Below are 25,027 nucleotides of genomic sequence, written 5' to 3' on the forward strand. Positions count from 1 at the left end.
ATGTTAAAAGAAAAAATGTAAGAATTAAAATGATTACAGAATCATAGAATAGTTGAGGCTGGATGGGGCCTCCAACCTCCCTGCTCAGAGCAAGGTCAGCTCGAGCAGGTTGCTCAGGGCCATGCCCGGCTGGGTTCTGAATATTTCCCAGGTTGGAGACTCTACAACTTCTCTGGGCAACCTGTTCCAGTGTTTGACCAGCCTCACTGTAAAAAACATTTTTTATGTTTAAGAGAAATTTCCTGTATTTCAATTTGTGCCTCTTGTCCTGTCACTGGGCACCACTGAGAAGCATCTGACTCCGGCTTCTTTACAGTCTCCATCAGGTATTTATACACATAAATAAGATCCTCCTGAGCCTTCTCCTCTCAGTCTTGGCTCGATTGGCCTTTCCTTGTGCGAGATGCTTCAATCCCTTAATCATCTTTGTAGCCCTTTGCTGGGCTCTCTCTCGTACATCTATGTCTCTCTAGTCCTTGGGAGCCCAGATCTGGACACAGCGTTCCAGATGTGGTCTCACTAGTGCTGAAGAGAGGGGAATAATTGTGTTACCTGAAGAGGAAATTCAGATTGTCTGTCAATCAAATATGGAAAGTTTTGGATGCAAATCCTTGAAAAATGAGGTCTGATCACACTGAAAGTTACAAATAATATTCCTTGGTAATTTTTTGTCAATGAAAACCTTTGAAAATAGCTTTGTTTGAGGCATAGCAGTTGTTCTAGTTACGAAACCTTCTGTTTTAGAATGTTTCACATGGAATCTAAGTCACCCAATCCCAATCCATATAAAGAGAAAATAGCTTCTAAAATGAAAGGTTAAATTTTAACTTTTTGAAGTTAAGAAAATTAAAAAAAATGGATTAAAAGATACCTGATACAATATCAGTAATCAAAAAAGTGGTAAATTATGGGGATACATGATGAGCTACAAGGATTCATAAGTTGTGCTTCTAGTCTACTCGCCAAAAATTACCTGTTTATTCTAGAGAAGCCTCACAACATTCACAGGTCTCTCAATGATGCAGCAAGCATCAGCTTATGCAAAATATTCAGCTGAGTCCACTAAATGAAAATGTAATACAAATGTAAATGACACTAGGAAGGTTTGAGACACTGTAAAACTATTTGTTTTTAAAATTGCCTCCCTCCCCACCCAAGACTACTTAGGTAAATGATATCTATAGGAGATTTCAGTGATTCAAGACAGGGCTATCTTTTCTCATGTTACTTCTCATCTATTTCTCTTCTGGTAACATAATGCTTATTTAAGTTCTGTTTATTAAAGATTTTCACAGACACACACATAGTCATTAAAATACATGCAAGAAACCGTATGCATATGACACCTTAATGCAAAGTAAACTTCTCTAGTAAAAGCAGTATTAGTTCTATGCCCCAATACAATGACTAAAGTTTTCCAGTGAAAGTGAAATCACTCTCATGTCTGAAGCCTGCAAGTGAAACCACAGAGAAATGCGTTGTCCTTGTATTAGCGAGGGGAACTGCAACTGCGCAGCCCAACATCAGCAATTACATTCAGGTATGGAGTCTGTTTGCAGATCGCAGTTTGCTTGGTTGAGGCCTTATGTCAAGATTATTAAGTGAGGAGGTTAGCTATGCTTGAGGGATTTCTGTCCAAGAGACATCCATCCAGGTCAGTTATACCAACTGTGATCACTACTTTATTCACAAATGATTTCTTTTCTGCCACAGTTTTTTTGAAGTTATTTGGGATTGCTGTGGTGATGGTGGTTCTCCCCCTCCACACCCAATTTTCCTGCAAAGTCTATCAGAAATGCTTTAAATTTGGGGGAGGGGAAAATCAGACTTCTGTTTCTACTTCTCATTTTTTTTCCTAACTTTTCTAGTCATGTTTCTGGAATGTATTTCAGTGAATATAAAACTTTAGACTTTGTGTGCATTTATGTATCTAATAAAAGACAAATAGCAGTTGTATATATCACAAGCTAAAATTTTAAATGTGAGTAACTATTAACATATAAGGAAAGTGGAAGTTGACACTACCTTCATGTTGACTGCCATGTAACATTTTTAATAGAATAGATGGGATAATCATTAGAAAAATCTAATACATAAGGAAAATATAGATCAATGGTTTTGTAGTTTTGTAACAATGATAATACTATGATTTTTGTAATATTACATCTGTTGAAATTTTTTTCTGGATGCTTCTATTCTACACTATGCTACAGCAAGTGTAGACCCAGTTTTGTGGTTACTACTGAGAAGTAAAGCTCGGGTGTCTGGTAACTGCAATTAGATATTATCGTTAGAATATCAGTTATGGATGGTAGTTGAGGCTAATACATGTTAAAAATGTGACTTTAAGGGTACAGGGTTTATTGCAGGGGCTGGATATTGCCAGTAAGGTTTAGCTAACACAGATGAAAGGAAAATGAAAAACTGTCTTACTAGTCGTTTTTTATTTAGGAAGCGATAAGCTCTTTATCCAGTAACTGATTGCTGCGTTGTGTACGCCAGACTTGTCTCCTCTGCTAGATCTCAGTGTACTTTTGTCAGTCCTTCTGCTGGTAGTCATGAGTGAATTTCTCATTGCTGCTGGTGCTTTATGGTGACTCACTGGATTCAGTTGTTTCCTGCTCTGCCTTCTGCTCTCCTCCTCCTCCTTCCTGAGTGTTTTTTTATATTTTAGGGTGCAGATGTGCTGAAATTTTTCAGCAATCTATCTTTGAATTCAGAGATGCATATTTGTTGTGGATCTCTGTGAAAGATGTAATCCGTGTTGTCAGAAGTAATTACTAGCATTGCCTCATGTCCTGAACATCTACAGTCACAGCAACCTCAGCAGAGATCTGGGACATACTCTGTGTCCTTTTCTTGCCTTCTTCAACAGATAAGAGTGCTAAATAGTTGCTCTTTAGCATCCTTTCAATTGCAGAGACAGATTAAATTTACATTTTTAGCAATATCTGTATCACCATCTGTAAACAAATTTCCCTAGTAATCATGTAGACTTTATTTTCCTCGTTGGCTTCTTTTATGTCCATGAAAGTATATCATTATCAATTTCTAGTTTAATTTCTTTTTGATTTTGCTGTCTGTCTTAGCTATACTGAACACACCTGTAGATCTCTAATTAAATTCAGAAATCTACAGAACAGCACCTTTACCTTCCGTTAGTGATAGCATAGAAATTCTGCAGGTGAACTGAAGACTCTTATGCTGTGTATTCAGTCACTACAAATGTATTCAGGCTTTCTTTGGCTTTGGAGACTTTTGGCAGATGCTTTTATGCAGAAGATAAATTTTCTAAGCCCTGGAACTGATGTTGTCCCCATGATGGATGCTCCTGCCTTCCTGGCACATTCACAGCCAAATACGTTCCTCTCAATCTTGCAGTTTACCTTTTGGGGCTGGACGTATCTGCTACATCAGTATACTGATGTAGCAGATAATTGTGGAACTGCGCTGCTCTTTTCATAAAACAGCAGGGAGTACACATCATTGGCAAGACAAGAAACACCCATTGCATGGTAACCCTCCTGTTGGGAAACTGTCTGTGTTAATGAAGGCAGAGTTTTCTTCACTTGTTCAGTCTCCTAGAAAAACTTTGTTTAGTTTGAACTGATACATATTTGTAACTTCCAGACTCTTGTCAGAGGACCTCTTGATCAATCTCAGCAAGAGGCTGCAGACCCCCCTTCAGGTACCTCAGTTGCTGAATCTCCCCTTGGAAAATAGGAATGTGAAAACAGTTGTGCTAGACCGGAGCAAAAACTCCATTTAGCCCAGTATCTTGTCTCTTATAGTGGTCAAAAGCCTAGGGAAATGTGTAAGAGTGGGACAAGTGCACAGTGATAGATACCCTGGATGCTCTCCCAGAATCTGTTTATTGCTAAAGGACTTTCTACTCCAGTGTTTTTGATTTAGTACCTGTGATAGATTTCCTCCCTGAACATATCCATTCATTTCTTGAACTCATGTAAACATTTAATATCCACAAGAGTTCTATAGCTCATCTATGTGCTGTGTGAAGAACTATGTATTTTTGTGTGTTTTGAATCTGGCTCAAACTGTCTTTGCTTAATTCCACCACTCACAGTGCTATTTTGGGAAAGAGTAATTTTGCTATTCAGCCTCTGAATACAAATCATGTTCTTATAGATGCCTAATATACTTGCCTTATACAGAGGTATCAGCTGTGATGTTTGGAGTAGAAAAGAATGAAAAGGCTTAAAAGAACAAAACAAACTTCCTCAAAAAACTCGCATATACTCCCTCCATAAGAGCCCAGATACCTCTAAATCAAAGGATGGAGATCACTTAACTAGTCATGTTCTTTACTCTTCTATATACTCTATAGTGATAAGAATAAAGCAATCAATGTGTTATGTGGCAAACAATGAAATGAAGATTACTAGGAGAATAGAGCGCAAATTAGTCTAGTTTTACATTACAAAAGATATATTAGTTTATGTTGGTGTGTACTTCTAATACAATTACAAAGTGTACAAGTATGGGATGTCTTCATTGTTACAGCTTATACTGACTTGGCAAGCAATGTAAGCTGCATAGGAAAAAAAAGATGTTTATTTCAGGATTAGATCTTTTCCTGGTATAGTGTTATAGTAAATCATCCTTATTAATTAGCATTTTGAATCAACCTGTAGTTTGTTAAAACAACAAATGTATGTCGTTGTGAATGTGTATAACAGCTTCAGGTAAGAGATGAGTCAGGATATATGACAGAGCAACAATCAAGATGCTGCTGTTTCCTTTCTTTTCATACACCTATGCACCCATGTCCAGATTACACTTTTTTGATCTTCCCTACCTTTTCCTTTTTGCCTTTAATTCCATCTGCCTCTGGTTCAGCCTCATCTCTCTGCCATCCCTATCATTTCTCCCCCTCCCCCAACCCCAGGCACAAAATCTGTTACCTGCTCGTATAGATAGCTGTTAGCTGTTATGTTCTCACCTGCTGTTGTTCCATGCAGCCCACAGAACTTTGTTCCCTCTTTGGCTATTAATATTGCCTCTTCAGTGGTCCTTTTTATGGAGATTGTTACTTCTAACAATACTCACTCAGAATTTGTGTTAAATAACTTGGCATTTCTGTGATCTTGTTTTTAAGCTCTGCTTCCTTCAAGCTCTTCCTTTTTATTTTTCCAGCCTGCCACTCCAATGTTTTTATCGTCTGCCATGCACACAACTCTGTTTACACCATCTCCGTGTTTGATTTTGACTTGCAACTTTATTCACCTCCGTTCATGATTTCTTGCACTTTTGTTTCCACATGGTCATCCAACACTCTAGCTGCTCTGGTGCTGTTATTTCTCATTTCAACTGTAGCCCATTTGCCAAATCAGTTGCACACTTGACTTAGTCTTCATTAAGCACTGTGCTCTCTGAGTTCATTAGTTCATCAGTATTAACTATTTGAACTTTTTCAGTATCTTCTTTCTTTCACTCCAAGAGTGGAACTTCAGAAAACTTCTGTTTTGCCAGCCTTGATCACTTCTTTTCTGCTCTTACTTCCTTTATTTTTCTCTACTTATCTTTCCTCTATCTAAGCATATTGATTTCTTCCAGGCTTTATTTTATTTGTTCTTCTCAAACCCTTATGACAATTAATGATCCTGGCTGACACCCAGTACTCACTTTCTCAGTTCCTAATGCCATCTGCTATGCTGCAGAGATACTGCTGAGTATCTCTGGTGAAAATCTTTTGATTCTGCTGTCTTTCTACACTTAATCTCTGGCATTGTTGTCATCTGTCCTGAGAATCTTTGCTTGCAATTTTGCCTGTTCGGTACCTTATATTCATCCTTTAAGTCTCTATTCAGCTTATCTCTTTCACTTTTCTTCATATGAACCTCTTAAATAAAGTCAAAATTCAAACTTCTTCCTCGTTTTCTGAAATAGATGCTAGCTTTTGTTCTCTAGTCTTTCAGCCTGTTCCAATGACCCTATTCGTGGATAGCAATCCACCTTCTGAGTTCTTTCTGCTGTTGTTTTTTCAGTTCTATCTCTCTACTTGAATTCCTTCCCTTACTCAACAAATACATCTTTCCATTTTAAAAAATGAAAAGAAACAAAAAGCCAAAACTCTCCTCTTCACACGCGGAAGTGCCTTTTCCCCAGATTATCCTATCCTTTGTCCTTTCCTTCATCTCTCTACCCCTTGAGCATGCTTTGCACAAGTGTCTTCATACCCTTTGTTTCAATGCCTTTCTAGAATGCTCCCTTCTGGTTTCTGTCTTTTACTGGAATTTGTCTCAATAATGTTCCAAATGACTCCATCCTGGAAGAATTCCAGGGCAGTCTTTTATTCTCCTCCACTCTCTGTCATCTCTCTTGGAGATTTTATGCTATATTCTCTAGGCATTTGTCACTTTATCCTGGTTGATATGGTTTCTTTTCAACTCTATTTCTTCTTAGGCAGGTCTTCCTCTCCCCTCTCCTCTTTTTTCTCTATATAAAAGTGTGTTTAGGTCCCACAGGACTCCACCCTCAGTCTTTGCATCTTCCTCTACACCCTAACTTTTGATAGCGTGGCTGTAAACATCATCATGATGAAGACATCAAGAGTTTACTTTCAGTCTTCACCCATTCAAATAAACTCATATTTTCTTGGTCTTCAAGAAAATCTGACTATAATTATCTCAGAAACAATTCCTGGGTGCTTTTTTTCTTTCCTGATGTAGTCTTAGAAGCATCCTCCTCTAATCCTACCCCTGGTTGACTCCTACTTCAGCTCTACATTCAGACTGTCTGCTGTGTCTTGCTCTATGTACCTCTGCAATCTGACAGTTCCTGTTTGTCCTTTTAGCCATAACTCACAGTGAAGGCCTGCTTGCCACAATACCATGACTATTATGATCTCATTTTTCTGTCTGGTTTTAATACTTACAACTTTTCTTCACTTACTGCTGTTAATATCATCGTGGCTTACATCAGTTAGGCTACATCAGTTACTTTTTAAAGTCTATGTACTTATCTTGTCAAATACAAGCATCTTTCCTTTAAAAGCTTGACAGCTTGCCTTCTTTCTTCCCTTCTGAGAAATATTTTATCACAAAGTTGAATTTTTTTTCTTTACTCTAGTGGTAATATTATCCTGGATTTCCTATTTGTCTATTCACCTTGCAATTTGTGCACTTTCTCTTACAGTACCCAGTCTTTGGTGAAACTCCTTTTCAAAATTCTTCTTGTAATGTATAAAGCTAAGTATAACCCGTTAATGATTGCTACAGCTGTAACTGTATTTAAATGTGTGCACATCCCATTATATTAGGTTGACCTATCTTCTTAAGTGTAGGCTTCCTATTGTTTACATACTTGCTATAACTTATCTTTTAAATTACAGCTTATTTGAAATATTGGTTGTCACATCATACATATATGGACAACATGTATGCCAAGGGAGCCTACAGATAGGCTCCTTCTTCATACATGCACATGCACACACATCTGTATTTAGCGTACTAATTAAAGCAAAGATGCTTATAAACCCAAATATAGAACAGGAGATTATTATTATTATTATTTGTTTACTAATTGCATGGAGATCATGCAATGGTACTGTTGTACTAAGCCTGGTCAAACCTGTAATAGATGAATGACTGATCCAAGTAGCTTACAGTGTAATACTTAAATCATAAGGACTTTCTTATTTTGTGGTCACCACGAAGAATCCATTCTTCAGTATAAGAAGATGTCATTGTATTGGCAAAGGACATCTGCTGGATGTTCTGCCTCATCATTGTGTAATTGTTTCACTTTATAGTAGAGTAGTGCAATATGAATAATCAAATATATTACAAAAGTTTCATTATTGACAAGGAACCAGTAAAACTTGAAATCTGGTTATTTTTGCCATTTGCTTGAAACACTAGACACTAGAGACCTTTAGATGAAAATGAACATAGAATTTGAAAGGACAAATGTAATGTGATGCTAGTGATCTAGTAAATACATGAGTAAGCAGGTAAAAATATGCCTGTGAAAAGAGCAGAGGAAAAGAATTGCTTTGGAAAAGCTTTCCTTCTTTAACAGTCCTGATAGGCCTTCTATTTCAAATATTATAGCTACCACCACCATTACTAGATAGGCTTCCAGATTGCTTAAAATAAACATGGTGAAAATTTTAGATAATATCCTTCAAAGCTCTAATGGAGATTATTATATCCACACTTGCTGTTTCCTGCAGCTACTCACACTGATCTATCAATTGTGCCATTATCAGAAAATTGACAGTGCAAATGGCAATTCTCTTTTGTAACAATAAAATCAGTGCCTCTATCTAAAAGGAATAAGTCACATATAATCTAATAATACTATATTCACATTTGCTTTCTACTGCTGTCCTACTTGTCCCTTTTCCCTTCCAAAAATTATGTTCTGTAGTTTTAATGTAAAGCACACTGTTAAAGTTGTATTGGTTGTTTCTGACTTTTAGCTTATTATTGTTAAATATCTTGACTGGTCCAGAACAAAAAGGTCTTGGAAGTGATGATGTTTAAAGCTTCCAGATTACAACAGACTAGCAATTTGTTCAAGTCAAATTCTTAGATCTCTGAGAGGCAGAAAGACCAGTTGAACTACTGCTTATAATTCAGGCTTACCCTTGACTTTTTGGCAGCAAGTTTCGAATTCCTGAAGCTATATATTATAGACTCATGCTGTCCAGTCTTTCAAACTATACGAATTCATCATTATTTAGTCCACTATTAATCACTTTCTGAATACATTTTGAGTGAAGTCTTTAGCACAAAAATTCTTTCTAGTGCAGTGTTTCATTCTCTTGCTTTATTTGTCATAGATAGTGTTTTAAATGATGCAAAAGCATCTTCAAATTAACTTCAAATTCGATCTGAAGTCTGTTTTTATTTACCATGTCGTTTCATGGAGCACATTATCTATTTCAGCATCTCACTTATTTCTTTTCTGCTTTTCTTTTTCTTTCGTAATTTTTCACTGCTTCTTCACCTTTTCCTGCTTTTTAATCCCTTTGTGAATTAATGAGACCTTCTGAACTTTCAGATAACAGATCATAACAACAGTGGCTTTGAGGACATAATTATTTTTTATCTTCTGTATTAATACAGTGGCTTCTACCTGTCTTCTCTGGCATAGACATCCCAGATCACCATGACTTACTGATCACCTGAGGCAGATGAAGCAAGAACAAAGATAGTTAGAATGTCATTATCTAATCATGAGGTGAAGAGTTTTCTTGTCTTACTTTGTGATTGTAGCACAAAAGGTCTCTTCATTTCTGTTAGAGTAACTATGTCGTCATGCACAACAGAATATTTGAGTGATAGAAATCTGTGGTTTTTTCAATCACGTAAATTGCAGAAGTAGTACTGCCATGATAAAATAACTCATAATAACAAACCATGTAGATCAGTGTAAATTTTTGTAGGGGGAAATACTGAGACATCTTATTCTGGGTTCTCTGCTGATGTCATCTCCTGAAGATATAAATAACTTGGCAACTCTTCAGACTAAAGCCTATATTTGAATCTGTACCTTTTTGCCAAGATAGCTAAACTTGTCAGAGAGATGTAATGTCATTTGTCATCAAGCAAATTTAGTTTGTTATTTAAAAAACAAACAAACAAACCCATCTTTCAGTTTTGAGAGCTTTGATCACTCTTGACCATGGTTCAATCTCTTTCTCTGGAGAAAGACAGAACTTACAGAAGAAAACTCTGAAGGACCAAAAGCAGTCCAATTTAATCTGTGGGAACTCTACAGAAAATTGTAAGGTATTCTAAATCTGTAATTTTCTCCTGGCAATAGTACAACAATTGTAGCTTTTTTTTTTAAAAAAAAAAATAGTGAAATTGATTTAATCTGGCTGCCTTCACTACTAGTAGAGCAACAATACTGGTGGCACTGCTGGCATATGCTCAGGTGCTAATTCACAAGGAAGATCAGAGGTGAGATTGGCTATGCAGGAATGACCACAATGAAACTAACAGTCTCTCCAGGCTGCTATCCTATCTCCCCAGATAGTTGTAAGCAGAGCATATATAACACTGCCTTGCAGTACTCTCAACTATTTTTGGCCCATCTTCAGTGACAGTCAATCTAAGATGTTCCTCATCCTCTGGAAATGCCAATCTCCTTGCATTGACTGAGGGTGTCATCTCCAATTTAAGCAACTTGGTTTAGATGCCTGAAGTTTAAATGGAATTAATCTAGGTTTAGGATATCTCTGTCTTGGAACAACCTCCCTGCTGCATTGAATAATTTTAGAATTGTAGAGAAGATTATTTTTTTCATCAAATAGAACTGAAATGTTTTTGATAGGCCTGAGAAACGCAGGTATCACTAAAGATCATATCCATGATTTTTAGGAGAGGGAGTTAATGTATCACTGATAATGTGAGCTTGCAATGGAGGCTAAGGAAGGAGGAGTGTTTCATCCTAGATAGTGCCTGGAGATTCAGGTAGTAAATATGGCAGAAGAGAACTTCCATATCGTGAAGAAATTTTATTATATATGCAGCTTTTGCTATATTTATGTTCAGGATTAATTTTTTATGCAAATGATTTGTTCAGTGCCAGAAGGTTTTTGCACTCACAGTGCAAAAAGCACAGTCTGAATCAAGTCAAAACCAGCTTGTGGTACATCACCCTAGGCCATCCTGTCATAAATTTGTTTACTTTTTGTTTTTATAACCTGTAATACATTTTATAATGTGCAGTGTGATGGAAACTTGTTGAAAGACTTGCTTACAATTTCCAGTGGAGTTTAGGAGATGAAATTCAGGTGAGTTTTGAAGATCAAAGTCAATAACATTTGTGGGGGAACCTGGCTAATGGCATTCTTCCATATAATATCTCTACAACTGCAACCAGTAAAAGTAGCTTTTTTTTTTTTTTTTTTTTTTTCTTAAAAAAAAAATGATGCAGGAAGCTTTTGATTGCTGTTACTAACAACTGAGTGCTTTACCTACGTTGATTTACTTGTTCCTGTGACAGTTTGTGAGGAAGAAGGAAGACATTTTGAGTCATGTTTGACACACATTTGTATATAAATGACTACAAATTCCAGACTACAGCATGTGGATGTAAAGGAAGTGAAAAAATCCTCTCTCCTCGGCCTTGTAGCTGCTGTTGAAACAGGTCCTGATAAGTTGGTCGTGACCTCTTTTCCTTTTTGCACTTGCTGCTTCTGCATGAGTAGCTGCTGCAAGGAGACTGCCTTCTATGATTCTCCTTACTGACCCTATTTCTAGCAAAAGGAATGTGAAAACACATCATCTTTTCTGACTGAAACTGAAAGCAGGTCCTTTGAGATGGAAAGCTTATCCAGTGTAAAGCTCAATATATCTTACTGCTGATTAAGAAACCTGCAGTTAACACGATTGACTTTTATGTGCTGTCTAGAAAGCCCATTCAAGAGAAGTTTTAACTTCTAACTACACCTAAGTAATGCTATTATCTGTCCTTGCCTGGCATTAGGCCAAGAGAGGGGCCAGACAAGCTAAAGATAAATCTCATTTGGTCCTTGGATAAAGTGTTTGCATCCATCTTTTGCTGTTGGCCTTCTCTGCTGTAGCTGACATAGCCATTTCTATGAAGCCAGACAAGAGGATTTCAGCTAATGAGGCTACACTAAGATGACATAAGGCTTTCTAATAACAACCACAGAGAAAAAAATAACTATGGCCCAGCTTGAAATGTGTAGTGCTCTCATCACTATTTCTTTTGCTTCATATTTTTCTTTACTACTTTGTCAAAAAAATAATCTCAGTCAGACAGATGACATCTATATTCTAGGGATAGGGATATTCTATATCCCTTATACTAACAGCAAGGAATAGTGTTCTGTTTTTTGGAGGTCTGGCTGAGGCTAGCGACTGAATGATTAGTTTACAAATCCTGCCAATGTGATGTGATAGGAAAGAAGGGAAAAAGTCATAATAATCTTAACACTCCTGAAAATATTAGAAGGAACACAACCCATAGACACCTCTTTCAGTTTTTTAAGGCTCTCAGATTGTTTAGACATTCCTGATAACTTTACCTCAAGGCATATAAAACCTCATCAGTACAACAACAATTAAATACAGGTGTTCAAAACAAGAATCCAGAAAGAATTTAATAGTTCATAATTTGTGTAGCACACTAATTCATTGATCCAAAAAGTTTATCAAACCTTTCTTTTGAGAATTGCTTCCCCTGCTTTATTTTGTGGCTGCAGCTGTTAGTACAAGAGTCCTCTTTTCTGATGGGAGAGAGGATAGAGGGGAATGAGGTTTCTAGGTACTACTGCAAAATAAATAAATTATTATTATACCTTGATATTGTTTTATGTTTTATCTTCTGTGAATAGCTTTGTCTTTAGATGCCTAGATATATTAAGAAAAATAGTTACAGTAGAATAACATACTTGCTTTGCAAGTGTAAGAAATGTATTGCATCTAAGACTATCTAAAATGGCTATTCTAAGAAAGAAGATCAAATATCTTCTTATTTTAATGATTATGCATCCATTTATGCATCAGTTCATAGTGGCACTATTATACATGCTGGTGTATAACAAGTACAAGGCTCTTCAGTATAGATAAACACAGGAATTATATGTATTACTTAATGTTTCTTTGTCTCCAAGATTGCTTTGTTTTAATTGTGTCTGCATTTCCATTCATGTTTAGTCTCATCAGATTTATAACAATAGTATGTGCTTAGATTTAATGCCTGCAATGATTGTCTGTGTTTATATGTTAAAGGAACTGCATTACCGTATTAAACGTGTGTCCTGCCTCAGGTCAGCCGTAAATCACTTCTTCAGAGCCTCTGATTAGTGCAATTTTTAGCAGCATTGCAGAAGATGCTATTTCTTTATTGAATCATATTAAGCATCCTGATTTTTGTCTATAAAGTGAGAGAAAAGAAGAGGGAAGAAGAGACAGAGAAAGATGTTCTTATGCATATGACATGCAGCCTTGGGGAAGATACAAATCTGGAATGAAAACTAATTGCTTTCTACTTTGTTGCATAGTCTGTGCTATATGGAGTGGAGCTGAGTAAAGGAACATGTGTAGTGTGTTAACTAGCAGCATTGCTGCAGAAAATTATCACAAAAACAGTACAATGAAAAGGATGCTTAAAAATAATTCTTTAAACCTTATAGAATGGACCTCACTGCATTATAAATGTTTTTTGATGGGTATTCCTTAATCACTGAGGAAGGGGGGAAAATGATGAGAGAGTGTAGCTAGTTGAATAGAAAAGGCAATTATATTTGAAAAGACAAAATTCACAGTCCTTTTTTCCTCAGCTGATTATTAAATATGATGGTACATAATATGAACAATTAAAATGTAATAATATTCTAAGGGATTTTTTCCTGTCCTTATCTCAGGAAAGAGAAAAGAATTGTAGCATCTAAATTGTGGGCACACACACTGTATATTATATCAATTTTGTGTGACTGTCTGCTCAAGGACACTTTAGAGGACAGGGCTGAACATGGCAGCCATCAGTGATTTGCTCCTTACAACAGGGTAGTATCCATTTACATATAACAGCTTTTTAACCATTTAGGCTAACTGTCAATTTCATAATATTTTCTGTATGTTTTTGACAACTTCTGAGTTCAGACAACACACTTTCCTATATCTTTAACAGTGCCATCTTTATTATATGTCAAGCTAAACTTTACCAAAATGATATTAAAATTACAAATGCCATGTAGTGGGTCTGTGAAAATAGTACAAAATTGGGAGATATGTGAAAAACATAATATCAGACTAGGAAAGCAATCATTGTATGTATGTGCTGTCCACATAAATGTTTAGAATCTCTTTACAGACAATTTAAAATTAAAATTTAATTTTTAATGCACAAGGTTTACACCACTAACTTCATGACAAAGTACATAAACTGAAATTAATGTATTATAGGTCTGTATCTCCTAAGCATACACAATTACCGGTAATATAAAGTGACTAATATCTTTGTCTTCCAGCTTTTATTGTTAATTTTCATAGGAATGCAATATTTAATGTTTTATGCTGAGAGGTGTTCCTTAGTTCCAGATGGCATTTTAGAATTATGTATGTTGTCTAATCATCAATAAGTGGCTTATATGGAGAAGCAATTAATACTGTGATTATTTTCCTTATAAGTCAACAAGTGTGTCAGATGCATAATTTCTAGTGGGGAAAATCTATACGGGTTCAGCTATGTTATATATTTTACAGAAAAAGAGAGGCTGAAGAAGGATTCTTTTTGGCTAAGACATGGTTGGCATTGTGGGTATATTAAGAATTTAACTGCACCCTCCAGGCAGTTTTCTGAAATATTAGTGCTCTTCAAAATTGATTGTTGATATTGAAAACAGTGCCCAAATGTCAGAGAAGAAAGATAGAAAGAAGGATGAGGAGAATAAGTAAATCCTAGTTTTCCATACAAAATGAGAATTTTAGTACTATCCATTTTGACTTGTCTATTTAAGATACATTAACACCAGACAATATAATTACTGGTGGAACAGAGTACCTACAATGGGAAGGACAATGAGACACAATCATTGCAATTATTTAATCTTTTAAAAATATATTTATTATCAAATTATTATTTTATTTATTGTAGTAACCAGCACAGATCATCATCAGTAAGTGTTTGCAGAACATTTAGGTCACTTACGATGGATGTGTTTTAAAATATAATGTATTTTTGTTTCTTGTTGTTTAATAAATACATGTAATAAATATGCAAATATCTTCAAATGTATGTATGGTCACCGAGATTTTGATCTACCTTCTCATCATTGTAGGCTGCTTTATAAACAATACATCCTAATGCCATCATCCAAAATTCTACCGAAGTTCTGAGTGTATGTGTGCATGCTGGCACATACTTACTTAAAAATGCATGTCATATGCCTTTGTACAGATATGTGTTTGAAAAGTGTTTTTCTTCTGCTTTCCACTCAGTCACCTACCTTTTTAATTGAATTTTATACATTCTATAAGAGCTGAAGTGTAGAGTGGCAGAACACTATTCTGGGAGAGGGTAGGTTTAAAAATCAATCTCTTTGCAATGCATTATGACTAGTAGTTAGTTTGGAAAGCTTTTCCAAATTAAGAGGTCGTTTTACTAGCGTTGGAATGCCCTGTGTATACTTGAGCCTTACCAATGCACAGATGGTAAGGACACTTTAGATATTTGTTTCAGGTGCCTAAACCATGGACTTTCTCCTTTATCCCCCGCCCCAACCAATATACATAAAACTTCTGGCAACAGTTGCAGCCTTGCTTTATTCTCCGTTTTATGGGATCTTAATCTAAAGGTTTAAAGTTTGTCTGCTTAGCACTTATGATGATTTCTTTCTTCACAGCTATGTAAATAGAAGAGAAGCCAGAAGTCTTTTAAGACCATATATTTAATTTTCATTTTGTTTGAATAAAAATAATTTCAAATATATGTTACAATGTTATACAGTTTCACTGTAAGGGATACAAAGAACGACTCTGACTGCTTTTCTGTATTCATCCTTGTGTTTAAAATCTTCTAGTATGAAGAGACAAAAATAGAAACAACCCTATTAATGAGACTTTCATTTAAATAGACTATATCTGTGTGTATGTATGTATGTGTATATATCTGGAGCAGATGCTGCTATGTGATAGAGGTGATTTCAGTATTCATTTGAAAATGAACAGAGGTGAATGAACACAGTAACAAGTGAAATCCTGGGCTGAGTTGCTGAAAGCCCTGATAGAGGATTTCATAGTGGTGATACCACTTATGGTTTCCATCTAGAAGTCTCGGTTTCTTACTCTTTTATTGCAGATACATTAACATAAAACATTTACAGATAATAATTAAAAAGACAGAGAAATGTTAGACTGTTTATAAACTTGAGAATCTTTTTGCATTCTAATTGCAGCTTTACAGAAACATAATTCCACTGACTTCTGTAGTATTACTTTTGATTACTAAGAGAATGTAGGCCTTGATATGTATTTACTCATAATGTAAAATTTGTTCATTTAGATGTGCACTGTAGAACTACTGCACGGTATTAATATAAGTTGGTTGTGTGTTAAGAAATTATGTTATGTATCCCTAAAAGTTGCTGATCCTTTATCAGTCTACTGTGTTCTATTATCATCTCTTTGTGTGTGTAAACTGGGCACCTTTCTGAATTAAACTACTACTTAGCACTTCCGTGCTTTACGGTTTTGAAATGCTATATGAATATTAATTATGGCATAGAGCAGCCCAGCAAGGAAGGTAGATAAGTAAGTATTATTATCCCTATTTTTACAGATGGGGAAGCTGAGGCACAGAGATTAAGTGACTTTCCCAAGGCCACACAGCAAGTCAGTGACAGAGCCAGGATTAGAATTTGAACACTTCCTGGATCCCTTTCTCATGCTTTAAGCAGTAGACCACAGTGTTCACTGGACTCAGCAAGCAACTCCTTGCAATAATGGACAGTTCCAAGGACTCATACCTGGTCAGTGCATCCACAGATTTGTTTGCACACTACTCCAGTATATCAGCATAGTTGAAACACCTTAGTCCTGGCCCATTTGTTTACCATCTGTCCTTCATCATCTTCAAACAGGGTGAAGGGAAGAAAAGCTAGAATTCTGACACGAACATTTCATGACTGTGAAAAACACTAATCTTCATGCCTTATTCTGATTACACTAAAATTGTTGGGCAAAACTGTTGGGGGAGGAGGGGTGTCATTGTTTTAGTACAGTCTTGGAAGATATTAGAGTGGAAGTTGGTGGTTGCATGGTGCATTAAAAGTCATCCAAAGCATGAGTTCTATTTTCCATGACTGTCATATGGTTATTCTTGCCTATATTTTCTGTTTCAGACTCTTATTTATTTCAACACTTAGAAATAATAATTTCTGCAGTTTTCCTGAATTAGCAAATGAAGTTGATTTTCTAGTCTCTAATCATCCTGTGAAAGTGGAGAGGATTTGCCACTATTATTTGTTTTGCTACAGTGGTTACCTCCAAATGAGATTGCCCTAATTGTGATAAACTACTAGCCAGTCCTTCCCTCCCTTGTCCCTACCTCCAAGGAGGCAGTACAGGAATCACAGAAATTACTTCCAGACTAAAAGCAGAGTGACTCTTTTACTGGTAAATGCAAGATGGCTTTCATATTGTTCCCTGGGAAGTGAGAGTGCACAGTGCAAGGCCTGTTTAATTGGACTTTGCTTGGATTTTGACATGTGAATTGGCTAGAACACAAAACTCCCAATTAAGTTGTTTTTTCCCCTGTAATGTTGATGGAAGAAACCCACTTCTGAGAATGAGGCAAGGCTGAGACTTGCTATGACATTACAGGAAGAGGAGGCAGGGAAGATGATGATTGCCAAGAGCTGAAGATCAAACACATGGGGAAAGGAGAAGTCAAAGTGTATGAGCATATTTTGATTAATATTAATGAACTAGTTTGTATTTAGTTTACTTATAAGAGCTATAAAGGCTTTGAAGTGTCCAGCATTTTAATATCTTCTCCATTACAGAATTTCCCCTAATGTTACTTCTATAAGGCCCTTTCGGGATCAGTAAAATGCTGTTGGCTATGACTTACGCTAGAACAGGACTACTTCTGACATGGCTGTAATACTTGGCCTTTGGCATCCAGTCTAACCATTCACCCAGGGGCATGGCATCATTCCACACACAATGAATTATGTCCTACTGCTTAAAATAATGGATTAATTTTATCTGAGATGATCAAATGTTTTCTGCAGTATTATACTGTTCTACTGCTAGTAGATTACTAGCTAATCCTAAATTGTTAAAAGACATAACAGTTTCAATACAACAGTTTCTGATCGTCAGATTTTTGTTACTTACTACTCTTTAATTCAAGGCTCTAGTAAAGGCAGTGTGATGTTCTCTCTCTCTCTCTCTCTCTCTCTCTCTCTCTCTCTCTCTCTCTCTCTCTCTCTCTCTAACAGCTCAGATGCTTGGTGCTGACACGTTCCTAGGACTTTTCTGTGTAAGATAGCTACAGTATGACAGCTATTTTTAACACAGGGAGGAGCCTGAAACAAAAACTTAGATCCAGACTGAATGATAGTCAGATCTAGATGTGAATCTCTCTGCCTGGGGCATCTGCTCTTTAAGGAGAGGTGCTCATGTAGTTTAATTTCTCATTATGTTCCTTTGAATTCTATATATAGTTTTATATTTAGCATGTACTGTTGGTATTCAAATCCACTTGCTTCAGACTTTCATTAAGATACCAATTTTATATATTGAAATCAGATAGTTTTAGTTCTAATATCACTTACTAAAATCCTTCCACTAATATCAAGTAAATATATATTCATGGTGTACTAGCTGATGCTTTTGTGTAATTCATTTTTATTTCATCTAAATCACTGAAAACTACTCTCAACCTCTTCTTTGTGAAATGTAGGTTGTATCTAGCAACTGTTTTTTATAATTGGTGATGTTACACTCAAAATGAAGCTAATATTTGGTTTAGCACTGCATCCAGTGCATCATGGCTGAACTCCAAAAATATTTTGAATATTTTGAATTTGGGGAATCGTGACTACTTTTATGTCCGGTGTGGCTGAAGGTTACTAATTTCTCTAGCTTTCTTTAGCCGGATCACGATAAATCATTTCAGCACATAGGACACATGCAATGTAGTAGAGAGTGAAGGTATTCCTTTCTTTCACTGTTAAGGTGCATATATGCACCATATAAGGCTGTAGTATGAAATCAAACATAAATTATGTGTTACTAAAAAAAGAGTAACTTCTCTGTGTTGCACTATTAGACTGTGCTATCTGCTTTTGTTGTAACTACAGCTCTGTGCTTCTAAAGAAAAAATAAAAGCTTTGCAGTTCATCAGTAAATGAAGCTGGGAGTTTTTATGCTCTTAATATTTTCTTTCTCATTGTATGGTTATTGAGATTATTTTCTAGCTTTTCCAAAGTATAAAGAGTGCAAATCCTAATAGTTTGGGAATTCTGCATATAGCTCTGGCTATATCTTGGTCTAGAGACAGAAAAAAGTATAATCTCTTTCTTCAAGAGCACAAGAAAAAAGTTGCTTCAGTCGGATATTTCTTATATCTTTCATTGTCTTATTGGCTCATATTTTTCTTAGTTCCCAGTAGCCAGAGTTTATTCATCATCCTGCAAGTTTTTACAGAACTTGCTTCTTCATGTTAGTCAGCTGTAATCACAAGTCAGTAAAAATTACTATAAAAGGAATAGATTATAATAAGGAAAATGAGATTTTTTTAAGTATTGAAGGAGAACAGTAAATAAATAAACAGTAAACTTATCTTTGTTTCATAATGTTATTCAATCTTGTCAATAGATTTTATATGAGAAGCAATTTATCTGTCTTTTTTTTCTGTATTGCAGAGAAATGATGAAGAGGCTGTTGTGGATAGAGGCGGAACTCGCTCCATTCTCAAAACGCATTTTGAAAAGGAAGATTTGGAAGGTTAGAGATTATTTTTCCGTGTGTTATATTGCCTCTCTCTTCTGAAAGAACTAAAACCAAATTTCGATGTAAACTTACTGAGTTGAGCAGGGATGCAAAAGTGGAGATGAAAGTAATATCTCATGATTTTTTTAAAAAAGAGAAATATTGCATATTTTGCACAGCAATGCTTAAATATGGATGATAGTGAAGGGGGGTTGCCAGTTTTAACTTAATTTTCTAAAATCAATCCCTACAAACACAAATGTATGACTTCAGACAGGAAGTCCTTTTGCCTTTAATTTTCAAGTATGTAAATGCAAGCAGGACTGATGATTAGGTGTTTGTAGTGTTTTCTACACTTGATATAAAATCCTAATATTGCATATCCACATCTCCCACTGAACAAAAGCATTTTGGAGTATCACAAATTGGAGAGACGCTTAATGATATACTCTGCAAAAACTGCATAACATCATCTCGTAGAAGAAATCTATTCACAAATGCGAGAACTATCTTATGATATTGGCCTAATAATTCTGTATCTGAAAGAGTCACGTTTAGTTTTTTTAGTGCATCCAAACCTTATTCTGGTTGCAACTGTGATTACGCTCTTGCAGTGTGACCGCCAAGTCATTGTTACTGGATTTTTCCCTACCATCCTATATGTGTAGAGTTGTTCCTGTCAAGTATCACTGAAAATTTTCTTTAAAAAAATGCTGCTGGGATGACATTATCAAATAGAAATTGGAATATTGCAGTGACTCCCTCCCCTGCCCAGTCTTTCCATCGATACTACTGTTTGGAACACTGAAAAATCCTGTAATTAGCCAATGAGTCCACTTTTCTTTGAAACAAAATCACAATATTTCATCATATTCTAAGAGAACAATTATTCTTACGCAGTTAGCTTTCTCAGATAAATTTCTTGTCCACTCTAAGATCAGATTAGTATCTTTAAAGATATAATTGCTGCATCCAGAAATAGCGAGTAACATAAAAAGGTTTGAAGAGGTTGTAAATTTTAATAATCTAGTTTCTCTTAACAGCATGTCCATTTGTTTCACAGCACATCTAGGCACTTTTCCATCTGGAAACAGTGGATATGACTCAGACACATGTCACCATCTTATTCAGTGTACATTGTGATGAGCTCTGCTGAAAATTTACCTTTTCTCTGATTGGATAATAGGTTTCAGCTATAAAATATGAAATTATACAAGCAGGTGCTAATTATATAGCTTAGTAAAAATCATATAATTAGATAACTAATATGTTATGTAATTAGCTCTTTGGCAGACATTTGATTGAGGTTATGTTTTAAAAATGTAAATAGCTGGTTACTGAATATTATAGCAAAGACTAGTGCTGGCAGGGTTAAAGTTTGTGCAATACCATATTTGAACCATTTTACAAAGAACTCAGTGTTGTCGTTTTAATCTGAAATTTGATATTCAATTTTTTTAAATTTGAACTTATTAAAATTATAAATATTTTGGTATTGTTTAATTTTAGACCATTGTCAGAAATATTTGCATGTTTTGGGGCAGCCGTTGTGCAAACATATTGCAAGTATGTATCTTGCTGAAAGCATGAAAATATCATTATGATTAATGCTGCCCAGTAGGGCCTCTGCAAGAAGAGAATTTTGTGTCAGTCTCTCTAAATCAGTATTTTCTTTCCGTGACTAGTATGGTAAAAATTTTGGGAGACAGGACACAAATTGCAGAACTTTGTCATGGGAGCAGAAAAGCTGTGGTGCTCATCTTAATGCCAGAAATGGTACTTACAATATGTAATTTAAATTGTTCCTTTTTATTTAAGCTTTATGGTACCTCAGAAATGGATTGCATGCAAATCTTTGGCATTCATATTTTCAGCATGAATGATTTTTTCTACCTAATTCATTTTACTGAGTCATAAGATTGAGATCAGTCACAAAAACAGGACAGGTCATTTGTCTGACTGTTACATTAATGAAGGGGGAGAAAAATCATTCCTAAAAGCAAAACAAACAATCTAGCTCCCTTGATTATAATCAAATATATTGTGCGTGGTCTTTCTGTGTATATATAGACAAGATTTGTACTGAAATAAATAAGCTCTTGTTTTGATCAGTGGTGGAATTCTTAAGGGAGAATTATGCACCAATTCTGGATTCTGAAGTATTAGAGTGTAAAAGAACAGGCCCTATGCTTACTCCTGCTGGGGCAGGTAGGCATGTGTTCATAAACAGATGAGCACATCAGCAAATAGTTGCACTTAGACAGCTTACTCCTGGTTGTTATCTCTGGCTGTCTGCTGTTGCTTCAGTGAACTACCTTCAGTAGTAACAGTTTTCTGACAAAACAGCTGCATGTACTTTGTGTTCCTCGAAGATTAAAAGTGTTTGGATTTGCCTATAAATGTCTGGAGACCTTGGAAGCTCTCAGATCATGTACCGAGACCTTTGAATGATACAGATACGCAGAAGGAATGACACTAAGTGTACTCGAACTTAAGTTTTCGTTTATGCTTGCCATTATCAGCATAGCGACTAAGAGTGAAAATGGTTTTCCTTGACCGTCCTCACAAGTGGTGGTCAGCTGCTGGTCCTGGATCTTGGAGGAAAGATTGCAGAATCACCTTGGAGTAGCTCTGGGTATTACTATAGCCTAGTTCGATAAGGAGATAGCTGAAGGTCCAGGAGGGAATCAAGGATGAATTCTGGTTCTGTGGAAGCAATGGCAAAACAGTCATTGATTCAGAAAAGTCAAGATTTTGCCCAAGTCTTTTTGTTTCATACATTTTCTCTACATAAGTGGTATGGGAAAAATTCTTCTCTGGGGGAGTCAGGTAAGGCATTGCATTCTTTCATGCCTCTCAAGGCACATAAAACACCATATCCAGTATGAAAATCGCTGTACAGCAGCGTATGCATTCTGACACCTGTGACAAAATTTAGATTATGTGGACTGGTTAGCTGAAAGTCACAGAAGACTTCAAACTAGATATAAAATAAAAAGATGACTGTACAACGCAAACCATCATGCAGAAGCTGAGGACTTAACCTTAATATACTAAATAATAGTTCGCAATTTTAGTGTGCTTGTAGAGAAGCTTTGTCTTTAACAAGCTACATGAAGGTTAATTTTGATAGTCGGCATCTTGCTGACAGAAAAAAAAGGAAATTCCTAAGTATTTCAGTATTCTGTCCTTAAAATGGTTATTTTGTAATTATTTAATTTTAGATTTCTTATAGTTCTTCATACCATACTAAAAATAATTTTCATGAAAATTTACTTATATAAGGTTAGTGTTAATATATGAAAAACTCATTTTGATTGAACTCTAATGTCTGTATACTATTTAGTAAAAAGCGTAGTTGTATCAGAACAGGTAATGAAGCAGGTTTTCACTCTTGGAGAATGGACAGTTCTATAGAAATTACCTAATTGCGTGTCTGTCTTCCACTGACATTATTTACCTGAAAATTAATAAGACCTAGCTTCTATACTAGCTCACAGGACTGAAGGAACATTAATCATATTAACCTGCTGGTCTGGCTTCAGCCTTGCCCCCACATAGGAGTGAGTTACTAATTCTGCTTGGCCAGATAGGAACATCGATCAAGGCGTCCCCTCCCCTTGGCTGCCAGGAAGCTACAGCCAATTTGGATAATTTGTTAGCCTGTCAGTGCAGATCCTGTGCTCCAGGCCTCCTTGCTGCAGCTTCCCTTGGATGCCACATTTGTCCTGATGTTTGTGCTGAGCTACCTTGTGCTCTGTGATGGTACTTGTTGGACTTGGAGGGGCGGAGCATAAGAAATCTGGGTTAGTCTGTGCTGGAAATGCTGGATGTAGATGTACAGCTGTAGCTCGCTAGGAATAGCTCTCCTTAAAAGGAGCCATTTTGGCTTTAAAAGCACGAAAATCTTTCATTTTGCCTAGTGGGTATTACATGCCCTAGCTTGTTCCCTTTGTCGTTTCCAAGGTACATCCTTCTGCAGTGCCTTTCATCTGGTTTTGTCTGCTTTTACCTAGGTCTCCTAATATTCCTCGAGTTCTCACTGTTTTCTTCTCAGTTCTGCTTGCACTCTTGCCTTGGCAGTTGCTTGGGTTGGTTCCTTTGCTTGGGTCTTCTCTCCTTTCCCAGTTGTTCCCTGTTTCTGGGAAAGTAATTTGCCTTGAAGATTTGTGAATAATTACTCTGGACATTTTGGCAAAATTGTTTTGAAAGTGCACATGAAGAATAATGAAATAACGAAAGCAAACAAGTTATCATACAGTGTTGGCTAAAAGCTGTAGTCTTTTGTTCATCAGAAATTTTAGGTTTTGGAGTCTGGCTTTGCTCTGACCTTTACTGAAACAAAACCTTATCAATATTTGTGGGGACCTGTATTTCCAAATATTTCACCCTGTGAAATTCTGATAGATGAAATTGACATAAAACTACTAATTTCATAATGAAAAGTTAGCTGTGTTCATGTAAGATATATGAGCACAGAAAGAGGATAAATTTGTTCTATTCTAAAGTTGCTTTTTATAATACTGTGGGTCATGATGATAATTTGACACTTTACCCACAAATTATTTCAGTGGCATTTTCATAGTCTGTTATTAGAACCACTGTTTTTTATCTAACTATTTGCCAATTTAGTGAAAGCTGCATAATGTACTTGACAAAACTGCAGTATCAAAAGAGGGAAATGTTCAGTTTTTAACATACAGCTGTGTTAGTATGCTATACTAACATAGCTAACATAGCTGAGTTTGCTTTTTTTTTTTTTTTTTTTTTTTTTTTTTTTTTTTTTTACTTCTTGCTTGTTGCTAATTTAGAAATATAGGTCAATTTCTTCCCTCTGATAAACACAGCTTCCCTTTACATCAGTGAACAGCACGTGTGTCAGAGAGGATCCTTTTACATTCTGTTTCTACTGACTTTTTCCTATTATCTGGCGGGGTTAAGACTTGATCTTGTAACAAGACAGGGCAGACAACGCTTCTGACTGCTTTGGAACAACACAGGAAAACAGGGAAGGAACATAAATACTGTTAAAAAAAGAATTTTTTTTGGAGGTCCAGCCACAACTTGGAAAAATAGCATGTGGAAGGTGTAGGTTTGCTGGGAGTGGAGTGATACATTAGTGCTCTTTAAAAGGGCCTTAACTTTGACTTCAATGAGACCCTCTTTTGCTCCATATTACTGAATACTGTCCTCAAATGCTTCCTTGGGCCAGGGATGTATGGTTTATAAGTTTTCTGTATATCTCCTGTTGTACTCCAACCTCATGTGTGTGTTTCATGTATGGCCCAACAATTTATGAAGACTTTTCAGACAGTTCCTCACAAATTATAGCATGGCAATAAAAGGGGGTGAAATGTGCCTTGAGCGAACTACAGCCACAACCAGCTATGTAAATTGTTGGTTTAGGAAGCATTGCCTTTGTCCTTTCTGCTTTCTTTTTAACTCTGCTTCCCTGCTGCACTACAATAACGAATAATGAGTCATGTACTCTCAACTCCTACACAATTCACCATAATTACTTTTCCTCCTATAAGGAAAACATTTTTTTTTAACTCTTCATGGACAGCTACTTTTCTATCTCT

The 25,027-nt window shown here is 36.0% G+C and overlaps 1 protein-coding gene across 2 annotated transcripts in view; it reads left to right on the plus strand.

Annotated features, from left to right (window-relative positions):
* SLC4A10 (solute carrier family 4 member 10) overlaps positions 1-25,027 on the plus strand; it is a 121,148-nt gene that overhangs the window by 4,381 nt on the left and 91,740 nt on the right. Inside the window, exon 2 of one of the 2 annotated variants that reach the window (XM_062579218.1) lies at positions 19,379-19,460. In XM_062579218.1, the coding sequence (XP_062435202.1) occupies positions 19,379-19,460 (82 nt within the window). Of the gene's footprint in view, positions 1-19,378; positions 19,461-25,027 lie in introns of those variants that run through there. The other variant, XM_062579219.1, reaches the window with a different exon arrangement.

This window comes from Rhea pennata, chromosome 6 (assembly GCF_028389875.1).
Source record: "Rhea pennata isolate bPtePen1 chromosome 6, bPtePen1.pri, whole genome shotgun sequence".
NCBI lineage: Eukaryota > Metazoa > Chordata > Aves > Rheiformes > Rheidae > Rhea > Rhea pennata.